Source organism: Priapulus caudatus, unplaced genomic scaffold, assembly GCF_000485595.1.
Source record: "Priapulus caudatus unplaced genomic scaffold, Priapulus_caudatus-5.0.1 Scaffold210, whole genome shotgun sequence".
Classification (NCBI taxonomy): Eukaryota; Metazoa; Priapulida; class Priapulimorpha; order Priapulimorphida; family Priapulidae; genus Priapulus; species Priapulus caudatus.
In genome coordinates this window covers 45,223-64,223 of record NW_014577271.1, presented here as the reverse complement: position 1 = coordinate 64,223, position 19,001 = coordinate 45,223, and the positions used below count along the sequence as shown (strand labels likewise).

At 40.0% G+C, this 19,001-nt stretch overlaps 3 protein-coding genes across 5 annotated transcripts in view; 1 reads left to right on the top strand and 2 right to left on the bottom strand.

Annotated features, from left to right (window-relative positions):
* LOC106807374 (vacuolar protein sorting-associated protein 26B-like) overlaps positions 1-3,758 on the bottom strand; it is a 21,065-nt gene extending 17,307 nt beyond the window's left edge. Inside the window, exon 1 of the mRNA XM_014809690.1 lies at positions 3,721-3,758. Coding sequence (XP_014665176.1) covers positions 3,721-3,723 — 3 coding nt within the window. The 5' untranslated portion in view covers positions 3,724-3,758. The remainder of the gene's footprint in view (positions 1-3,720) is intronic.
* Positions 3,759-6,372: 2,614 nt separating this feature from the next.
* On the top strand, positions 6,373-17,327 carry LOC106807364 (tyrosine-protein phosphatase non-receptor type 11-like). Of its 3 annotated transcripts, none has more exons than XM_014809680.1 (15): positions 6,373-6,523; positions 8,100-8,199; positions 9,963-10,157; positions 10,352-10,514; positions 11,049-11,165; positions 11,570-11,683; positions 11,909-12,005; positions 12,324-12,403; positions 12,539-12,691; positions 13,526-13,663; positions 13,818-13,978; positions 14,162-14,229; positions 14,484-14,626; positions 15,395-15,543; positions 15,830-17,327. In XM_014809680.1, exons 2-15 carry the CDS (start codon positions 8,123-8,125, stop codon positions 15,921-15,923), a joined length of 1,749 nt encoding a protein of 582 aa, XP_014665166.1. In that variant the 5' UTR covers positions 6,373-6,523; positions 8,100-8,122; the 3' UTR covers positions 15,924-17,327. The 3 variants fall into 3 exon arrangements, with proteins under 3 accessions (XP_014665166.1, XP_014665165.1, XP_014665167.1); XM_014809679.1 differs by having other exon boundaries at positions 8,077-8,199; XM_014809681.1 differs by lacking the exon at positions 13,526-13,663 and having other exon boundaries at positions 8,077-8,199.
* LOC106807365 (hemK methyltransferase family member 1-like) overlaps positions 16,757-19,001 on the bottom strand; it is a gene marked incomplete at its 5' end in the record, with an annotated part of 8,006 nt that continues 5,761 nt past the window's right edge. The window contains 5 exon segments of the mRNA XM_014809682.1: positions 16,757-17,078; positions 17,333-17,443; positions 17,810-18,008; positions 18,145-18,259; positions 18,489-18,608. Coding sequence (XP_014665168.1) covers positions 17,048-17,078; positions 17,333-17,443; positions 17,810-18,008; positions 18,145-18,259; positions 18,489-18,608 — 576 coding nt within the window.

Sequence of the window (19,001 nt, the reverse complement as noted above, 5' to 3'; positions counted from 1 at the left end):
CCATAGATTAATTGGGTACCACGCGTATATATAAGATAGCCGAGTCGGTTTAGAGTTAGTGTTAGGGTTAGGGATAGTGTTTCTTGGTTGTCCACCGGACAATGTCTCAGACTGGTTAGGTTGTCCGGCGCAAATTCTGGTTGTCTCGGACAACCGGACAACGCTTATTTCGAGCACTGCTATGCATTCCGCAGCATGACTCAATTTAGGCTAATAAGATTTATTTTGGCTCTTTCCCTGCATATGACTTCCAGGAGGATTTTGCTTCAGAGGCATCAACTGATTTATTAAACTGAAGTGAACTACATTAAAAAATAAAACTATGATATTAGAAAAATTGTCTTTAATGATATATTGAGATATATGTCATTATTGTAGAGTGCATGAGAAAAGTTCACCAGAATGCATTGAATAACACAAACCTAATTACCAATATTATATTGATCTAGTGACTTATAATAGCAACACTGTCACTATATATTATATCAAGAGTATATCAAAAGGAGTAAGACAGACTAAAACCGGCAAAATTCAACATTTAGTAGCCTTAGTCTACCTATGATTTATTGTTTACCTCGATAAACTTGAGCTCAAGTATTGCCTTAATCATTAAACTTTATCCGTGTCTAATCGTTGGTCTCATAAAAATGACAAATCTGGCACAAGTTTATCGAGGTAAACACAATAAATCATAGGTAGACTAAGGCTACTAAATGTTGAATTTTGCCGGTTTTAGTCTGTCTTACTCCTTTTGATACACTCCTGATTATATGGTACTCAATTCAGTCATATGTGTGCATGAGTGCGTGCGTGCGTCGTACATGTTTAACATGGTTGAAATATTTTTGGTTCGGCGAAACGTCTTTAGTGTCTGTATTGTCCTGTCCTGTACATATAAAATCTTTTTTTTCTATTTTTTATTTTTATTTCTAAACCGTTTACAGGCATACATTACTAGTTTACTCGTAATACTATTACTATTAGTATTACGGTACCTAGTATTATTAGTATTGCTGATAGGGTCTATGTCCCCCAGGGTACTGCCGGAACATACCCTGGGTACGGTCCGGTATACCGGAACGTACCCTGGTAACTATCTAATATGCCGGACCGTACCTCGCCTACTCCAAACCGTACCGACTTTCAGCCGATGTCGTAATACATACCGCTTGTCGGCAGGAAACGCGCCGCTTTATGCTCCCGTTTCTTGTTTCCGGTCCGTTCCCGCAAAATATTTGTAACCCTTACCCTCTTACGTTTCACCTCCCGACCCTTTCTACAAGTGTCAGCGAGTCTATACGTTTCCAACCCATTAAGATAATCATACAAATTTTCCTGTTCCACCACAACACTTGGAGCCATCTTTCAAAAATCTCGCGCGAAAATGTCGTAAACATTGCGAAAGGAAAACGCATTCCCGATCATCGCGACATTTGCAAAAGGATTGCGCGCATCTGTGTATATAGGTTGAAATTTCTTCTTGGTTTCAGTTTCATACTCCAATCCAACTTTATAAAGATATCATATAGGGGACCGTTGTCAGAAACATCGTAAAGTTGTGATGATGACATCCAAACACGCGAGAGTCGTGGCAAACCTTTAAAACAAGAGAACAAATGCCATACGCCATTTGTAAATGTATTGTTTTGTTTTATTAGCGGTAGATAATGAATGATTTTGACGTGTTTTTCAAGAAAAACACACATTTGATTCATTATTATAAAATATAATATCACTATAATTGTAATTCGTAGTGTAAATGCGTTATTTTCAACGGTCAAGGGTCTGTGCTCTCGTAATGTTAAGAGGATATTTGCGAGGATTTTTCGTTCTCGTAACATTACGATGTTTCTGTCAACGGTTAACGAGTGGAAGTTAATGTTAAGACTAATGTTATTACTAATTTTGTTTCTGACAATGGGCCCCAGGTCTGTACAGGGTTCTCCCTACGTTGCGCAAACGGGGCGCGCGCGCGCCCCATTTGGGAAAACTCCCCCCCCCGTTTCAATCGTTGCGCCCCGATTAAATTCCCCCACAATAAAATTTTGACAGCACGAGAATCGATTGTCAAGAATTCCCATTCGACCAGGACACCCGACTCGTGTATTTTTACCGTACCACGCATGCACTGCAGACCACACACCAGTACAAACAGTCAACCTGTCCCGAACCCAACACTAACTGTACACCGACTCGGCTATCTTATATATATACAAGAACCCCAAATACCGTCTATGGTGTGACGCACCCCCGGACTCCCCTAGTTTCCCCTCCCTTCCCCCCTCCAGCCCCCCCCCCCTCCCCTCCCCCTGTTTCAATTTCATCCTGGGGAGAACCCTGGTATATTTCAAATTTTGCGACATCAGTAGTGGGCGGAACAGGGACAGTCAGGGTACGTTAGGGAGTAAGCGAGGTACGGTCCGGCATATCAGATAGTTACCAGGGTACGTTCCGGCCGTACCCTGGGGAACATAGACCCTATCAGCATTATGGCCTACTCATTACTCATTACTCAGCCTCATTAGTATTAATACACAGGTAGGGTAGTACATAGACCGAATAATTCTGTCCCATATAACCTTTTTTATATTTTGGTGAGGGTTATATTGAGACAGAACGGGGTTCATTGAAATTTCGTGAGATCGCATGCAAAATGCATGCGCTGAGAATGCGGCTCGTACGCCGCTATTGGCGCGAAAAAAAACCTACCATTCCCTTCTACATGGCTTTACCTTGCTACTGATATGTGTATACATTCACTTCAATCGTTATTCACTTCTTAAAAGATTGTTTTTCATAAACACCGCTTCGTTCAACTTTCCCAAATTACATCGCCATTTACAAACAATCAGACCAATCACAGCGAGTCTATCAGGCCTCCTGCAGCGCCACAGATACAAGCGAGAACCAGGGGCTATTGTAAGACTCGCTCTGATTGGTCTGATTGTTTGTAAATGGCGATGTAATTTAGGAAAGTTGAACGAAGCGATGTTTATATAATTAACAATCTTTTAAGAAGTGAATAACGATTGAAGTGAATGTATACACATATCAGTAGCAAGGTAAAGCCATGTAGAAGGGAACGGTAGGTTTTTTTGTGCTCCAATAGCGGCGTACGGGCCGCATTCTCAGCGCATGCATTTTGCATGCGATCTCACGAAATTTCAATGAACCCCGTTCTGTCCCAATATAACCCTCACCAAAATATAAAAAAGGTTATATGGGACAGAATTATTCGGTCTAGGTAGTACATAGCTCTAGTACTATAGCCCGCGTAAATTGACTGCCGCAGGCGCCTGCGGCAGTCAATGTACGTGGGCTATAGAGTATAGTACTAGAGTAGAGTTAGGTAGTACACAATTTCCTGATCAAGGCCTTATACTTTCATAATAATTATGCAGTAGATAATAATAAGATGTAAAGATATTAACCTACTATAATAGTTAGTACATAGTAATAGTATGTACAAGTTGCCGGTTATAACAAAGTAAACTGCAGACTGTAAAAACTACGTAAGGACGAAGTAAGCCTAGGCTGGTCACGGAAAATTTATCGGTAGGCCTAGGCTATAGATCAGAACAATTAATATGAATTATACCGATAGGTGACAATTTCAGGATTAAATTCACGTTGGACAAGCAACGTATAGTAACTCATTTTATGGTCATTGGTGATCATGCAGTCCACAAAACTACAATATGGACTTAAATATTTACAAACCATGTTGAGCTTCCACCCCCAAAAGCCAAATATGGCGTAACTAGTTGGATTGACGTTCACTTGTTTCAAACAAAATCACAGAGTAGAGAGTAGCGGTGCTAGAGCATAGGCTCGCTTAGCAGAAACCCACCTTCGCCAAGTTCTTCAATATCCCGAAGTTGTCCGCTAAATAGCAGGGGACATGCATTGAGTCTTTTACCAAGCCTCGCTCGTGACAATTCTCCGCTAAATAGAGGAGATAGTTTTGCAGGGAGGGTGACAAAAAGTCCCGCGTGACTGCATGAGCGCTTCAGTGCTTCACAGTTACTATACAAGTATAAAGATCTCCGCTACAGTACTACGCCGCGTGTGTGTGTGTATGTGTGTGGGGGGGGGGTGCATGTATGCGTACGTGCGTGAGCGTGTGCGTGTCCGCGTGCGCGTACGTTTTTGTGTATACATGTGGTGCGTGCGTGTGAGTGTGCGCGCGCGTCTGGATAAGGTCTACATAGACACTGGCAGGACTTAATAAGCATCAAACAGTCATTCATTAAAAATATTTAGAGAATTTCGGCGCATACGTGACATACACTTTATTCATGCTAAATGACCACAGATTCAGTGACCAATCTTCACTCGAAACTTTTGCCAGAGAGTTTTCGAGAATTTCTAGCATGTAGTCGGATCCCGGTCCAAACAAAAACGGCGGATCGGTCACGATGGCTACGCCGGCCACTTGACACAATTTCACGACAAAGACCAGTGTGTGTTTATGTGTGTGTGTGTGCGCGCGCGCGCGCGTGTGTGTGTGTGTGCGTGCGTGCGTGCGTGCGTGTGCGCGTGCGCGTGTGTGTTTGATCCCACTCTGTAACGTAACACGCGCAATCAGGAAAACTCATTATAACATTCTCGACCCGTGCATGGGTGCGTGCGTTTGTGCGTATGATGTGCTCGTGCATGCGAGCGTGCGAGTGCGTGTATGCGCGGGTATATAGGTTATACACAATTTCACGACAAAGACCAATGTATGTGTGTGTATGTGTGCAACGGCGTAGCCAGGATTAAATCTAAGGGGGGGGGCGGCAATGAGTTCGAGGGAGCGGAGCGCCCGAGGGGAGGGGGAGCTTATTGCATTTTGATGTTGTTATTAACTTATTGGTGCAATTTGGCGCATGTTGTTGGCATGTTTTATCGACTTGAAACAGTCCTGCTGGTTTAAATAAGGTAGCAGTATTTTGATGTAGATATTTTCACAAAACAAGGATATCATTTAAATAAATTTCTAGTATTGATTCTTATAATGAATATCATGAACACTGTCTGCTAAGCAATCAAACAGAAATAGCATAAAGATAAAGTTTGCGATCACTTGCAAATTACATTTTATACAAAAAGTCATGTAACATTACAAAGATACGTGCTGGTAACGTGTGTGATGACACTCGGGAGGGGGGAACACATTTTATCCATCCGAGCTCCATGTACATACAGGCAAGAGGGAAAATACAGCTCTCTCAAGCCTATACCGACTGGTCCCGCGTTTATTCTAACGCATTGTGTGCATAGGGTACAGGGTACAGAATACCCCAAACCACACATGCAATAATTTCATCCAGAATTGAATTAATTATTAACTATATACGCATCTGTAAAAATCTCCTTTATTCGAACACCTCACTCAGAGGCGCCGGAAGTGGGGGGGGGGGGGCAAGGGGCGTGCCCCTCAATCCAAAAAGTGGGAGGGGGGCAAAAACCAAAAACCCTCCTTCAAAAAGCTAGAGTAGAGAAAGAAAAAAATAAAATGTATGAGCTAAGACTTGTTAATTCTAACGTTCAAAAACTAATTTATACTAATTTGTTCAGTGGCGGATCTAGAATTCCAAGAAGAAAGGGGGGGGAGGGAAAACAGGCGGGGGTATGGGGTCCTCTCCCTGAAAATTTGAAAATGTAAATCACAGTCCTGAGGCACTTTTGAGTTCATGTAGGGCCTACAGCCTCTCGACTGTCTCGATTTAGTAGCAACAATTCTTTTTTTTATTTTTTATTTTTTAACTTTGGATCAACAGGGGGAGCATGGCCTCCGTTGTCCCTCCCTAACCACGCCACTGGATTCGGTGACCAGTTTATATAATAAACCAGTTTATATAATATAATATATATATGATAATATATATATTATAAATTATATAATATATATATATATATATATATATATATATATATATATATATATATATACTATATATATATATATATTATATATATATCAGTGGCACTGATCTCTATAGACTAAAATAGTAATGTTACTAATGTTAGTATATTATCAGAAGTAGATAATAGGGAATTGTTCTCTACTCTCAGAATCTACTTCTGATTATATTATGGAGATCGGTGATCGGTGGTTGCCGAGCACCCGGCAGTTAGATGCGATATGATATGACTACTAGGCACTTAGGATATGACTACAAGGCACTTAAAAAAAAAAAACGCCTAACCCTAACCCTAACCTAACCTAAACCCTAAACCTAACTAAACCCTAACCCTAACCCTAAAAAAAAAAAAATTAAATTAAATTAAAGTGCCTAGTAGTTATATCATATCGCATCTAACTGCCGGTTGCGGTTGCCGACAGTTACTGAGGCGACATCTTGTGGACGAAAAAGCTTCCGGGGGCGATTGTTCCTCTGGTTGTGTTTGTTACCGTTCGGTTATGCCATAGGTTATGCGTACGTCGGCGAATCTAGTAAATACCTCAACGAAAGGCGATTCCTCCTCCTTATTCATCGTGTAATTTACCCGCCAGTATAACCATGGGCTCAAGAAGGTAAAATTCAATTAACGTATGGAATCGGCTAAAATAGTGGTAGGGGCCTACTCTACTGCCGTAGTCTATAGGGTCGGTTCCGGCAGTACCCTGACATAGACCCTATGGAGTATGGTTATGGTTGATATGGTTAGGACTTAGGGTTAGGGTTAAGGAGTAGGCGTCTCCCTAGACTCGTTAGTGGAGTAGGCGAGGTACGGTCCGGCATATTAGATAGTACCAGGGTACGTTCCGGTATACCGGACTATACCCAGGCCAGGGTACGTTCCGGCAGTACCCTGGGGGACATAGAGCCTTTCAGCGTTACTGGTACTAGTACTACTAGTACTAGTAGTAGTACTAGTCACTGTCTGACAGTAGTACATTTAGTTCACATACTGACATAGATTCAGAGATAGTGACACTTGGCATTCAAAATGCTATGTAATTCTATGGACACTGGCATAAATACACTGTGTGCTTGTTTCTTGTTGCGAAATTGACGGTGCACAGTGTGTAACGCCAAGATTTAAACCTGCATCGAGCCATCCCCGTGTGTGCGGACACCTTGAACACAGAACTTCAGAAGTTCCTCTGTTACACTGAGTGTTAGTGTTACTGTTAGTCTTATCGGAAACACATACTGGCGCTAAAAACTGTGTACTGTATATAATAACCTTGGCTACGGAACCACAGAACCCTTCGGCCTATGCTCACCACGTTAAAATTGTGACCCATGATGTCTAACAGTAGTGCTGATCAATGACGAGCAAGTATCTGCAGGTTCCTTGTTCAATATCAGATACACCAGCATGAGACGTGTTGGGTGGTGATAATGAAGCAGGGTCACTGAAGCTCAAGGAGTCGTTGTTGTATCAGGTACTACAGATATGTACCCGAGGTACATATATGTATACACAAAGTATACCAGACTTGTACTACAGAAGTGTACCCTAACACTAACACTAATCCTAACCCTAACCCTAACTCTAAACATACCTCATATAAAAATATAAACATAATACTAAACAACCTAAAACTACCTCCTAATTATATAAAAATATAAACATAATACTAAACAACCTAAAACTACCTCGGGTACATATCTGTAGTACCTGATACGACAACGACCCCATCTGCGTCACTGAGGGTGTTCTATCTTAGAAGCTTTTACATAACGAATACCAAGTACATCAGTGTGTGTTTGATCATATTAATAATGGATCAGCTTGTGAGCCTACCCACCTGTGAATGCATAGTGCCATAGACATAGGAATATGTGACAAACACTCAACACTATACATGCAGAGCTAACAGTCACATGTTTACTTGGAATTTCTACATGACTAGAATGTAATCAGGTTATTGCCTCTGTAAAACCAAGCAATCACAGAAATCACTTGTTTGCACATAACAAAACTTCACTAGCCGCAGACGTAAATACAAGATTGTTGTACAATAGAATATTGATAATACAATACTCCAATCACAAATACAATAGATAGTTGAATTATCCAGGAAATAACAAACTGAATATATGTGTAATGTGACGCTTTTGGCATATCATTTTTCAGGTGGTTCCACCCGTACATTTCAGGAATAGAGGCCGAGCAGTTGCTTATGGAAAGGGGTACAGATGGTAGCTTCCTTGCAAGGCCTAGTAAGAGCAACCCTGGTGATTTTACACTCTCTGTAAGGTAGGCATTTACTATGTATGATTCGTTCCATAATCAAGTGCAAATCGCTGTGGTCACTGGTCAACCCGTGGACTTTGAATTGGAGCCACTAGTTTAGTTTTGTGTTAATGCACTATAAGTGCTTTGTGCAGGACATGATTGTGCGAGATTTTCGCTGGGAGATTGGAGCTGGAGCTGCTGCTGATTGCGGTGGGCATGCATGCGTGGGGGGCATACCAGCTGTAAATAGGTCAAAGATTAGCTCGCCGAGTATTGCGATGATGTCCAAGCGAGCCACACCGCATCGCCGAGGGCACAAGAGTGCGCAAGAGTCGTTAGTAGCTCCCTATTGTTTCAAGTTAGGCAGGTTATGGATTCGGTTTGCTGGCAACAGAATGGAGAATCGTGTCGTACGTTTTAGTCTGTATTGCCGGATTGCGGGTGTATACGAGGAAACGATTTTGCACGATGCTAGGCGAATGTACTGTGTACGATTTGAGCTCAAGTTGGTTGAGTTACGCGTAGTAAATCGTAGGTATTCTAAGACTTAGTAAATGACGAATTTCCCATGTTTATTGAAGTCACACTCCTTCCCTATTATCTACTTCTGATGTATATATACATGTTTATTCCATCTTTTACAACCTGGCAATGTGTAGCTAAATTTCAGCATAAAATACGAAATCAGTGTCCTTGAATTTAGTGTAATATTTGTCAGGTATGGTAGGAGATTATTTCTTCTAAGTGGTTTGTTAAGGTGTTGGATGTATTTGTATATATAAATACAAGTGTGTGGTATTTAATTAGGCATTTTGTTTAGGCATATCACCTACAAATTTTGGATTTCTGCAAGTGTAAAATGGTTAGTGGCCTACCTAAAAAGCGTTTAGGGTAGAGTATCCTCAGTACTCAAAGTAGTCTACGCTAAAGTTTTGTGAGTAAATTTTCCAGTTATTTGGTGGTACCACATTAAATTTACGTGCTAGAGCATACGTTTTTAGCCTAATATCAAGTTGAGTATACAGCAAATTTTATACAACTTAGTACGTCACTTGCACCCATTGCCTACCCTAATTAAAAATCTTGGCAGAAACCCTGAATTTCAGTCCATAAATTCATTAATTCACCTGTAACAGTGTTTACAGACACTATTATAAATCATGTACTTGTTGCATTCTCATTTTTAGTGTAATTATGCTTCCAAATGTGATCAGATTACCTGAGAGCTTGATTCAGATTTAAAAAAAGAATTCTGATGGTGTGCAGTACTCCCTACTCCACACCGTTCACCACCCTTTGGGTTCCAGATGTATCACAGATGAAATGCCTCCTTATTGTCAGCAGATGAAGCCACTTGTCTCCTCAGTTTTGAAACCTAGCTTAATCATTGCACTCTAGAGCAGGGGTTCTTAACCTGCTTGGGGGACGTGCTTTGGGGTCCGTGGATGGGCTTCAGGGGGTCCGTGACCCAGGCGCATAAAATTGTGTGTTTATGTGCTTATGTGCATTTTTCTGGGGCGGGGTCTGTAGCTTTCACCAGATTCCCAAAGGGGTCCATGACTCAAAAAAGGGTAAGAACCACTGCTCTAGAGGTATGGGTCAACTCTTCCTATTTTTAAAATAACATCCGTAGTTTCCCCAAGCGTAATAAATAACATAGATCTGTGTTTCTTGTGTTTGTGATTGTGTTTTCCAGCTATTGAGTAGAGTGGCTTCCTTTGACATGTGAAAAGATGTAAATGCATATCATATGTTCGCTGAATGATGTGGTGTTTTTTGTGCAGGCGTAAAAAGGAGGTCACCCACATTAAGATCCAAAATACGGGTGACTTCTATGACTTGTATGGTGGGGAGAAGTTTGCCACACTCGCTGAGCTAGTGCAGAACTATACAGAGAACAGCGGGCAGCTACGAGAGAAGAATGGCGAGATCATTGAGCTGAAGTACCCATTAAACTGCGCTGACCCAACAACAGAACGGTATGCTAAGGCCTGTGCAGAATTACCATACCATGCTCCCAAATTCTAAAAACAGTAGTTTTTACAATTGAATGAATTTTATCAGATTTCTCGTGCACTCTCATCTCATTGATTGAATCGAGCAAATTCATTGATTTGTGGGTCCTTGATGATGTCCACTCACGTGTTTTCTTGACGTGCCTACAATTGCCTAGGTGGTTTCATGGGCACATATCCGGGAAAGAGGCAGAGAGATTGATATTAGAAAGAGGACGCAACGGCAGCTTTCTGGTGCGAGAGAGTCAGAGCAAGCCAGGTGATTACGTTCTATCCGTGAGGGTAGATGACAAGGTCATGCAAGTCATTATCCGCTGTCAGGTGTGTTCTGATTGGTGTTTCTTTGAACGTATATTTACCATCGTTTAATGTAGGATGTTTTTATCATTCAAATAGTGGTTAAAATTCACGATTAGCTCTAGAAACAGATATTTCCCTTATTTTTTGCAATTTGGCTGCATATTTTCACAAATAACTGCTTTTTTATAACAAAACTTATCTTATTCAGTAATTTCAACAAAAATAACAACGTTTTTATCACTTCATATCACCCTGCCCAAAATTCACAAATAGGTTTTTTTTATACCAGATTATTTGATACTAAACGCAAATACCCAGATATAAACCCCCTGTATGAAAAACTTAGTAATAGGTCAACCTAAAAGCTCAATGTGCGCTAGGGCTTTGTACGCAAATATTTGTCCATTTTTATGTGTGCATACAGTATATATATACACAGGGTTTTCCATGCTAGCTGTAATCTCTGTGCGTAATACTCTACCTCAGCATTAGGCATGTGAACTGTCAGGTAGATTGAGAGTCAATGGCTTATTTTCATTCAAATTTGGATTTCAGGATGGAAAGTACGATGTGGGAGGAGGTGAGCAGTTCGAACAGCTTACAGATCTTGTTGAACATTACAAGAAAAATCCAATGGTTGAAACATCAGGCACTGTGGTTCACCTACGCATGGTAAGATCAATCTAGGAATAAGGCAAAGAGGTAGATAGAGAACATCGAGAGAGAGAGAGAAAGAGAGAGAAAAAGGGAAGAGAGTGCAAATGAGGGAGCGTTGGAGATAATTATATATAGAGAGAGAGGGGGCAGGAGAGGAGCAAGGGAGCGAAACAGAGAGAGAAAGAGGGAGAGAGAGAGAGAGAGAGAAGAGAGAGAGAGGGAGGGGCAGAGGAAGATGGAGGGATGGGGCAGAGGAAGAGGGAGGGAGATAGGGAAAGGAGAGAGAAAATAATAATAGAAAATAATAACGAGGTAATAAAAGATATAAATATGATATATTATATGCAAATTGATTTCTTTGACTAAACAATTTCCTTCTTAAAATTCGTAGTGATTTTGTTAGTATTTTTTTCACAAAGCCTTTCAACGCAACACGGATCACAGCATCTGGCATTGATGCTCGAGTGAAAGAGCTGATGAAAGACAATGGTCATACTAACAGCAGGAAAGAAGGATTCTGGGAAGAATATGAGGTTATTACCAAACAATACTTTATTTCTTTATATATTACATGCTCCATTTTTCTCAGTGGTATATTAGCTTATTATAAATAGTTGGCTCTACTCTATAGGGAGATTGTGACCATATGGAAAATACATAATTGGTGTAGATACATTGTCATTGCACACTGGCATGTCAGTACTGGCTGAAAACAAGTTATAAAACTTTGGCATTACCTGTTCCAACGTCTTTATCAGGCTCTGCAGCAGCATGAGTGCAAACATCTGTATAGCAGAAAGGAGGGCCAGCGCCCCGAAAACAAAGTCAAGAACCGCTACAAAAACATTCTTCCATGTAAGATTCACAGCATCTTGAATCATTTTTATTGAAATTGTAGTAATGTAAGTATGGTTATGGAGTAGCTTTCACATGTTTCATGTACACGGAACATTGTGATCAAAACAATCATTAGTCAGATCTAGATGGTTGTTGTGACGAGGGGAAATCAGAGAAGGGAGATGTGGGCAAGAAAGCTGATTTTTTAACCAGGTTTTAGTGTTAATATAGTGCTACCAAGAAAACAATCCCAAGAGGCAATCTGGACTTAGGTGCTATTGTGAGATTGTTTCAGTGAATGAGCTGTTAACCACGTGTATGTTTGGCATTTCACAGTTGATCATACCCGTGTAAAACTGCAAGATGGTGACAACGACCAGGTGGGCTCTGATTACACCAATGCAAACATTATTACGGTAAGTACAGCCTGATGGGCCCCACATATTCATGAGTGTAGCAATTTTACTAGCCACATATTGAAGTAATAGATTGATGAAGCTGAGCATGCATTGTTAAACTCACAGCCAATTTATGTTCAATACTCCTTTCAGCCTGAAGATGAAGCTATCATTGGGGACAGTAAAAAGCACTATATTGCTACCCAAGGACCCCTACCAAACACAATAGAGGACTTCTGGCGCATGGTCCTTCAGGAGAATTCTCGAGTTATTGTCATGACAACCAAAGAAGTTGAACGTGGAAAGGTATGTGATTAATGGCAATGGAGGAATTGATGCCTGAATATTGACCATATTCTAGGCTCCAGCATTTTTCCATTGTATATGACTGCTAGGTCATCTGAAATTGGAAGATAATCAGCTATTAGAATGGCAAGAGTGTACACCTCCTTGTGTGTCCATTTGTGCATCTATTCGTGTGTTAAATGGTGCACCTTTTACAGCTTATTGGGATGTAGTGTCACATTGTGGTGATGCATCCTCAGTCTGAAAATCAATAGGCAGTGGGTTACATATAAAGCAGATTTCTTACATTTTGATGTGACATCAAGACATGGGTTGATGGATCCCATAAAAAACTTGTTGGTTTTATTGCTGACTTACCATTTTCACGATTATTCACATAGTCATGAACTGCACTTTCCTTTGCTGTGTGATGAATATCAGTCCAGTTCCCCCTGACAATAAATCCGTATCATTTTCTTATTCTCTCCTTCACCTCAATTTACCGCATTCTTTTCCCCCTCCCTCTCTCTCATCCTCCTGTTGCTCCTATGGACAATTTTCCTGTGACCAATCCCAGATCCCGTGTTATATATGTTACACAGGTAGTAGGGTCATAAGTAAATAAGTAATAGTATGGCCATTTGACTAAGGTTACACAGTTCAATGGCAGTACGTCTATACCATCCCTACCTTGTCCATTCTTGGTCTATCCTTTTAAAATGTAACGTCAGACTACTAGCCAAATCTTCAGGTTTGTACCCAGCTTAACCCAAGTTAATGTAACAAATATCCATTACCTATTGTCATTTTTTTTTTGATATTATTGAATTTATTTATGTAATGTTTGATCTGCAGAATAAGTGTGTGAGATACTGGCCTGATGAAGGCTCACAGGAGTATAGCTCTGTTGAAGTTACCAAAGAATCTGAGTCTGCAACGACAGACTATGTCTTACGAGAATTCACTGTGCAGAAGAAAGCTGTGGAAGGAAAGGTATTAGTTGTTTTGGATGTATGGTTGGGGAGTCTGATGCATTGATGGAATGTCTGATCAGTAGGTTGATGGGGCACAAGTAGATGGATACATGGTTAAATAAGTAGGTAATTGTTAGACTAACAGTGAAAATCTAAACTTTCTCATCTTGCAGGCGGATGTATTTGAACCACGCCGTGTATTCCACTACCAGTTCTTGGCATGGCCTGACCACGGAGTGCCCCATGACCCAGGCTGTGTGCTGGGTTTCCTGCATGATGTCAATGCAAAGCAAGACTTGATGGAAAATGCTGGGCCGGTTGTGGTGCACTGCAGGTAAGATTAACTGTAGAAATCCACATATCCCTACCTCGTTTAACTTTGAGACCGAGCACATTTATGTTATATGAAAATGTAGATTTTATGCATTGTTGCTTGATCAGATAATGCAAATTCCTGCTGTTTTTGATGGCAATTTGACTGGCTTGTATAAACATTGTTTTCTTTTGTCTTTTACAGTGCTGGAATTGGCCGGACTGGAACATTCATTGTAATAGACATTCTTGTTAACCAAATAAAGAGACAAGGTAGGTATTTCCTGTGTACATTCCATTCATCAGATAATTCTGCTTTAAATAGTTGACAGCTATGTTCCTCTTCCATCGTTGGCACTCGAGCGAAGTTTGTCTGATGACTAGAAACTTTTCCCATCAGCAATCTCCCAACTCATGTATACTCTATGCTCAATATCTGACACTTCGCCCACTCTTAGTTGGTCTGTCACTCTCGCTTTGAGTACCATTCACTCTGATAGTGCTCACACATGCACATGCTCTCACAGGTCTCGACTGTGAGATTGATATCCAACGGACCGTGCAGAGCATACGTTCACAGCGCTCAGGAATGATCCAAACTGAGGCACAGTACAAGTTTGTGTATCTTGCAATCCAGCACTACGTGGAGACTGTTCAGCAACGCATGCAGGTAGCGTAGCCTGTCAAAATTCGGCAAATTTGTTCTGTGAAGGGTGCACGGACTTCAGTGTGCTATCTTTCGAGGCATCTTACATAATATTACTGACGTGATCGAATTCGTATAGAGCATGGGGTTATAGTGGCACGCAGACACATTGTTTGCATACTTGTAACTATGAGGTGGATTAGTTATTGTCCTCAAGATTTAGATGTTGAGATGTTTGTGTTGTGTCAAAAGCATAATTGATGGTGTTGTGAGTCAATTATGTAGCAGGCAAAAACAATTGCCCGTCCATTACTATTTCAAAGCCTGCAAATGACGTTTTGACTATAGCTATAACCAATTTCGGTTTCCAGTTTTGGTATATTTATTCTAAATTTAAAGAGAGGCTCTAGCCAAAGAACCTACCATTTATGCACATCTACATTATAGTTCATCTGCAAATATATGGCATTTCTTATAGTGCAGTATTGTAAAGAGTGAGAAGTCATCTAGCAGTAGGTCTCACAATATGCCCATTTCTTGAATTATGTGGCAGTAACATGACATAATTCACATGTCATAACCTGCATTTAAAACTCCCCATTTGTGTTGTGAATATTGACATCCCTTGTGCTGCCTTTCGTGGTTCTAATGAAAGTAGTGTGGTTTAGTTTTAATTTAGTACATTTTCAGACTAGGAGCTATATATAACGGTAACATTTTGTAGTATAATACACAAAAGTATCTTTCAGAATGCTTACAGCCTCATCGTGTCGTGATATTGTGTTATTACAGGCTGAACAGAAGAGTTTGCAATTAGGAAGGGAGTACACTAACATAAAATACTCAAGCGAGGGTGCTGGCGGTGGTGACCCACAGACTGCACTAAGAAAAAGTGCACCTCCGGTAGCCCCATCTACACCAACATCAAAAAATGCCCCAAGGTTTGTGAATAATTATTGCAATAATTATTGACTACCTGCAGGCAGTAAGTTAATAATTATCAGTTAAGCATTGTTTGGATTTTGTGCTAGGAAATCTGAACTATTGGTTTAAGTAGTTGTGGTAGAAGTGGTTTTAGTAGAGAATCATATCTCACTGTGAAAATGTAAATATTGCAGAATTGACTGCAATATATATTTGAAATCTAGTTCATGCAATGTTAGCGATAGACCAGCCGTTTGAATATAGGTTGGTAATAACCATAACTGATTCTTTATTCTTTTGCAGGGTGTTTGAAGATGTGCAGCGACCAATATATGAGAATGTACCAATTGCACGGAAGCCTCCCCCTCCTATCCCCACCCGTGCAACAAAACTATGACCTCTGAGCTCCACACCCAGTTTCCCCCTGAAAACAGCACCATGCTATAATGTCTGATGTCCACCCCATCCATTTTCCTCTGCAAAGAGAATGTGAAGCCATTTATCTACAATATTGTGTGGTTACATTGGTTACAAAATGTAAGCAATTGTTAATAGTTTGCTCTACATAATAGGACTTTCACATATGATGGCAGCCCTGGTGCAGTAGTGGTGCATCACCAAACTGCAGCCAATCAGGGTAGTGTATGCTGTGATGGTAGCTATATACATAACTTATATTTAATATAAATTGCATTGAGATGAATCTTCCCTTCCAAAACATGATACAATAAGGTATATGATTGAGGCCTGGCCCGCGATTGCACATGATCATGAGTGTAAGCTTTGTGCAAGTTTCTGTATTCTACTGTAATTAATGTTTTGTATGGCAGGTATGTAAATTTCCTTATGTAGGAGTTGCGCTGGTCTTGATGTGTTGCAAGCGTATGTCATGAGCATATATGTAATATGTAGAGGTTTATCAACTTGTATGATATGACACCTTTATCATTGTTGGATATGAAATGTTATGAATAGATGGGCTGTTGATAGTTGCTTATAAGTTAGTTTTATGTTATAAGGTTTATCGATTTGTTAGCAGTTGTATCTATATCTGTGTTGGAGATTAGATGATAAGAAGAGGTGGACTGTTGATAGTTGTTTATGTACATGTTGGAATTCAATGAATTTTGGTCCTTGTAGGATAGGGTGGAAGTAAAAGCTTGTTGTGTAAAAGAATTGCACCATTTAAATGATTGTCACTGTAATAAAAAAAATCATTTCCAAATTAAATAGAATGCTCATAGTAGAAACATTTATTCACAAAAAAAGAAAATCTATATGAATAGCAACACTGTGCTGATCATGTGCTGCCTAACAATTTTAATGATGAATATCATAAGGAAATAACTAATAACATGCAGCTATGATGAAATTGCATATTCCTGCATGATGATCCACGCAAATGTGATTGTAACAATGTGAATAATGTGAATGTGGTCAATTGGTTACGCCACTCTGGACTTGACTGGATAGCTGTCTTTATTGGGCCAGTCTGACAGTTTACCTTGTCCTGGAGGATGTTTATAACTTCTTTAGTTTGCAAAAACGTAATCTGCAAATTAAAAATTAAAGCACGGTTGGTTTTCTTTACCAGAGGACCGATTCCTAGCATATACAATATATATACAGCTGGGCAAGAGCGACATTGTCCTGAACACATCTGTTATATCTAACAGCAAAGGTTGAGTCTAAATGCTCCCACAGTCACTGTAAATAGATAGTTTGAAGAGTAACTGTAAAAGTAAAATCTTAACTGACCCAATACTGATTAGAATAAAGTGTATGCTTTACTAACACTGTACATACCTGTTTGAGAAGTCTGTGTATGTTCCTACAAAACGCAACATGGGAAGAAATCTGGCAACATACCGCTGAAGAACATGTGGTTGATCAAGGGCAACCTCCAACCATAAAGAACTAGAAGAAAAGCATATTGAACCAATGTCAATTCCAGCTTAACCAATTTTTAGTTACAGTAATAGTTACAATAATGGTTACAGTAACAAATGGTTCCCATTTAAAAAAAAAAAAAAACCATATTTCACATATGCCAGTGGCAATTGCCATTATTGCTTTTGGCAATCACAAGAAATCATGCCAAGTGATTCAAGAAGTTTGGCATCTCTCATAATGTTGATATTTGTTAATGGCCCCAGACGATGAGACCTACTATATTTTTTCTATATAATACATAAACAGGGTAGCACATGGACGCCATACATAAACCATTTAGATTTGGGTTACTAATAAACTCTGATACCAATGTAGTTAGAAATTACATACCCATTTATATTCAGAGCAGAGCAGGAAAATAGCAAAACTTTCCTGATAGTTTCCATACCGCTCATACCACCACAGAGCGCATGGTGATCCTCATACCAAGCAACTTCTGGTGCCAACTGTTGCATGTTGTCATTGCGAATGTATGGCGGATTACTGATTATCATATCAAACTTGTCGCACCCACCAATGCCGATTGTACCTAAAGTAAAAAATCAGTCCTTAGAAACTCACGTTAAGGCCACATTTAAATAAAATCAAAGTATAAAAAGACAATTATTAAGACTGATAAGTGTGTGTGATTGAAACAAGGGGTAATGAACCAGAAATATGCTTACCAGCCTCAACTTCAAGATGGTGAATTGCAACTCTGTCTGCCAAATTTAGCATCTTTGCATTTTCTCTGGTAAGACAACAAGCATCTAAGGACATGTCCACTGCCATGATTCGGTCCTGTTCATAAGCAGAACATTCAACAGGAATAAATTTTCCAAGCAGTGGTTTGACATTTTCAGTTTTTCAACAGCCAGTTCTCTGGCATGACGCAGCCTAATTACATCATCGAATTGTTAGCATGATAGCTAGAAAGGAAGTTATCTATTAATTATAATAACTAATGACCAAAGAGAACATTTAGTGTAATTTCATAATATTTGTAAATGTAATAATATGGAATCCATACATTTGGTCTATGCTTAGCAAGTGCAAGTGAGATGGCACCACTGCCACACCCCACGTCCAAAACTGTTGCCCCATTGGGAAACCGAGTATTGAGTTCCTCTTCAACCAAATTAACCAACTCCTAAAACAGAAGATAATGTTACTTGAATAGCATACAATCAGGAGCCATAATTAACACAGGTAATGATATATTTATTTTACAGAACAGAATTGATAATTACTGTATTTTGCATCTTATTGTATGCACTTCTTTTTTCCTCAGAATACACCCCCTGAAAACACTCATAAGGCAAAGCGCAGCATAGCAGATACTTACAACATATTATTTAAAGCTAATACATTTTTGCTACTGTACGTTATGAAATGTGGGGGATTTAACAAGTAAAAATAGAACGAAACAAGTGCGTGGCCACAGGGCGAGCACATACCCAGGGTTCTCCCTACGTTGCGCAAACGGGGCGCGCGCGCCCCGTTTGGGAAAACTCCCCCCTGTTTGAATCGTTGCGCCCCGTTT

Bases quoted from the DNA above. Each gene is read 5' to 3' on its own strand.
- LOC106807364 (XM_014809679.1), top strand. The intron at 12,404-12,538 runs GTAAGTACAGCC...TACTCCTTTCAG, and splicing joins CCAATGCAAACATTATTACG to CCTGAAGATGAAGCTATCAT. The intron at 13,979-14,161 runs GTAAGATTAACT...TGTCTTTTACAG, and splicing joins CCGGTTGTGGTGCACTGCAG to TGCTGGAATTGGCCGGACTG.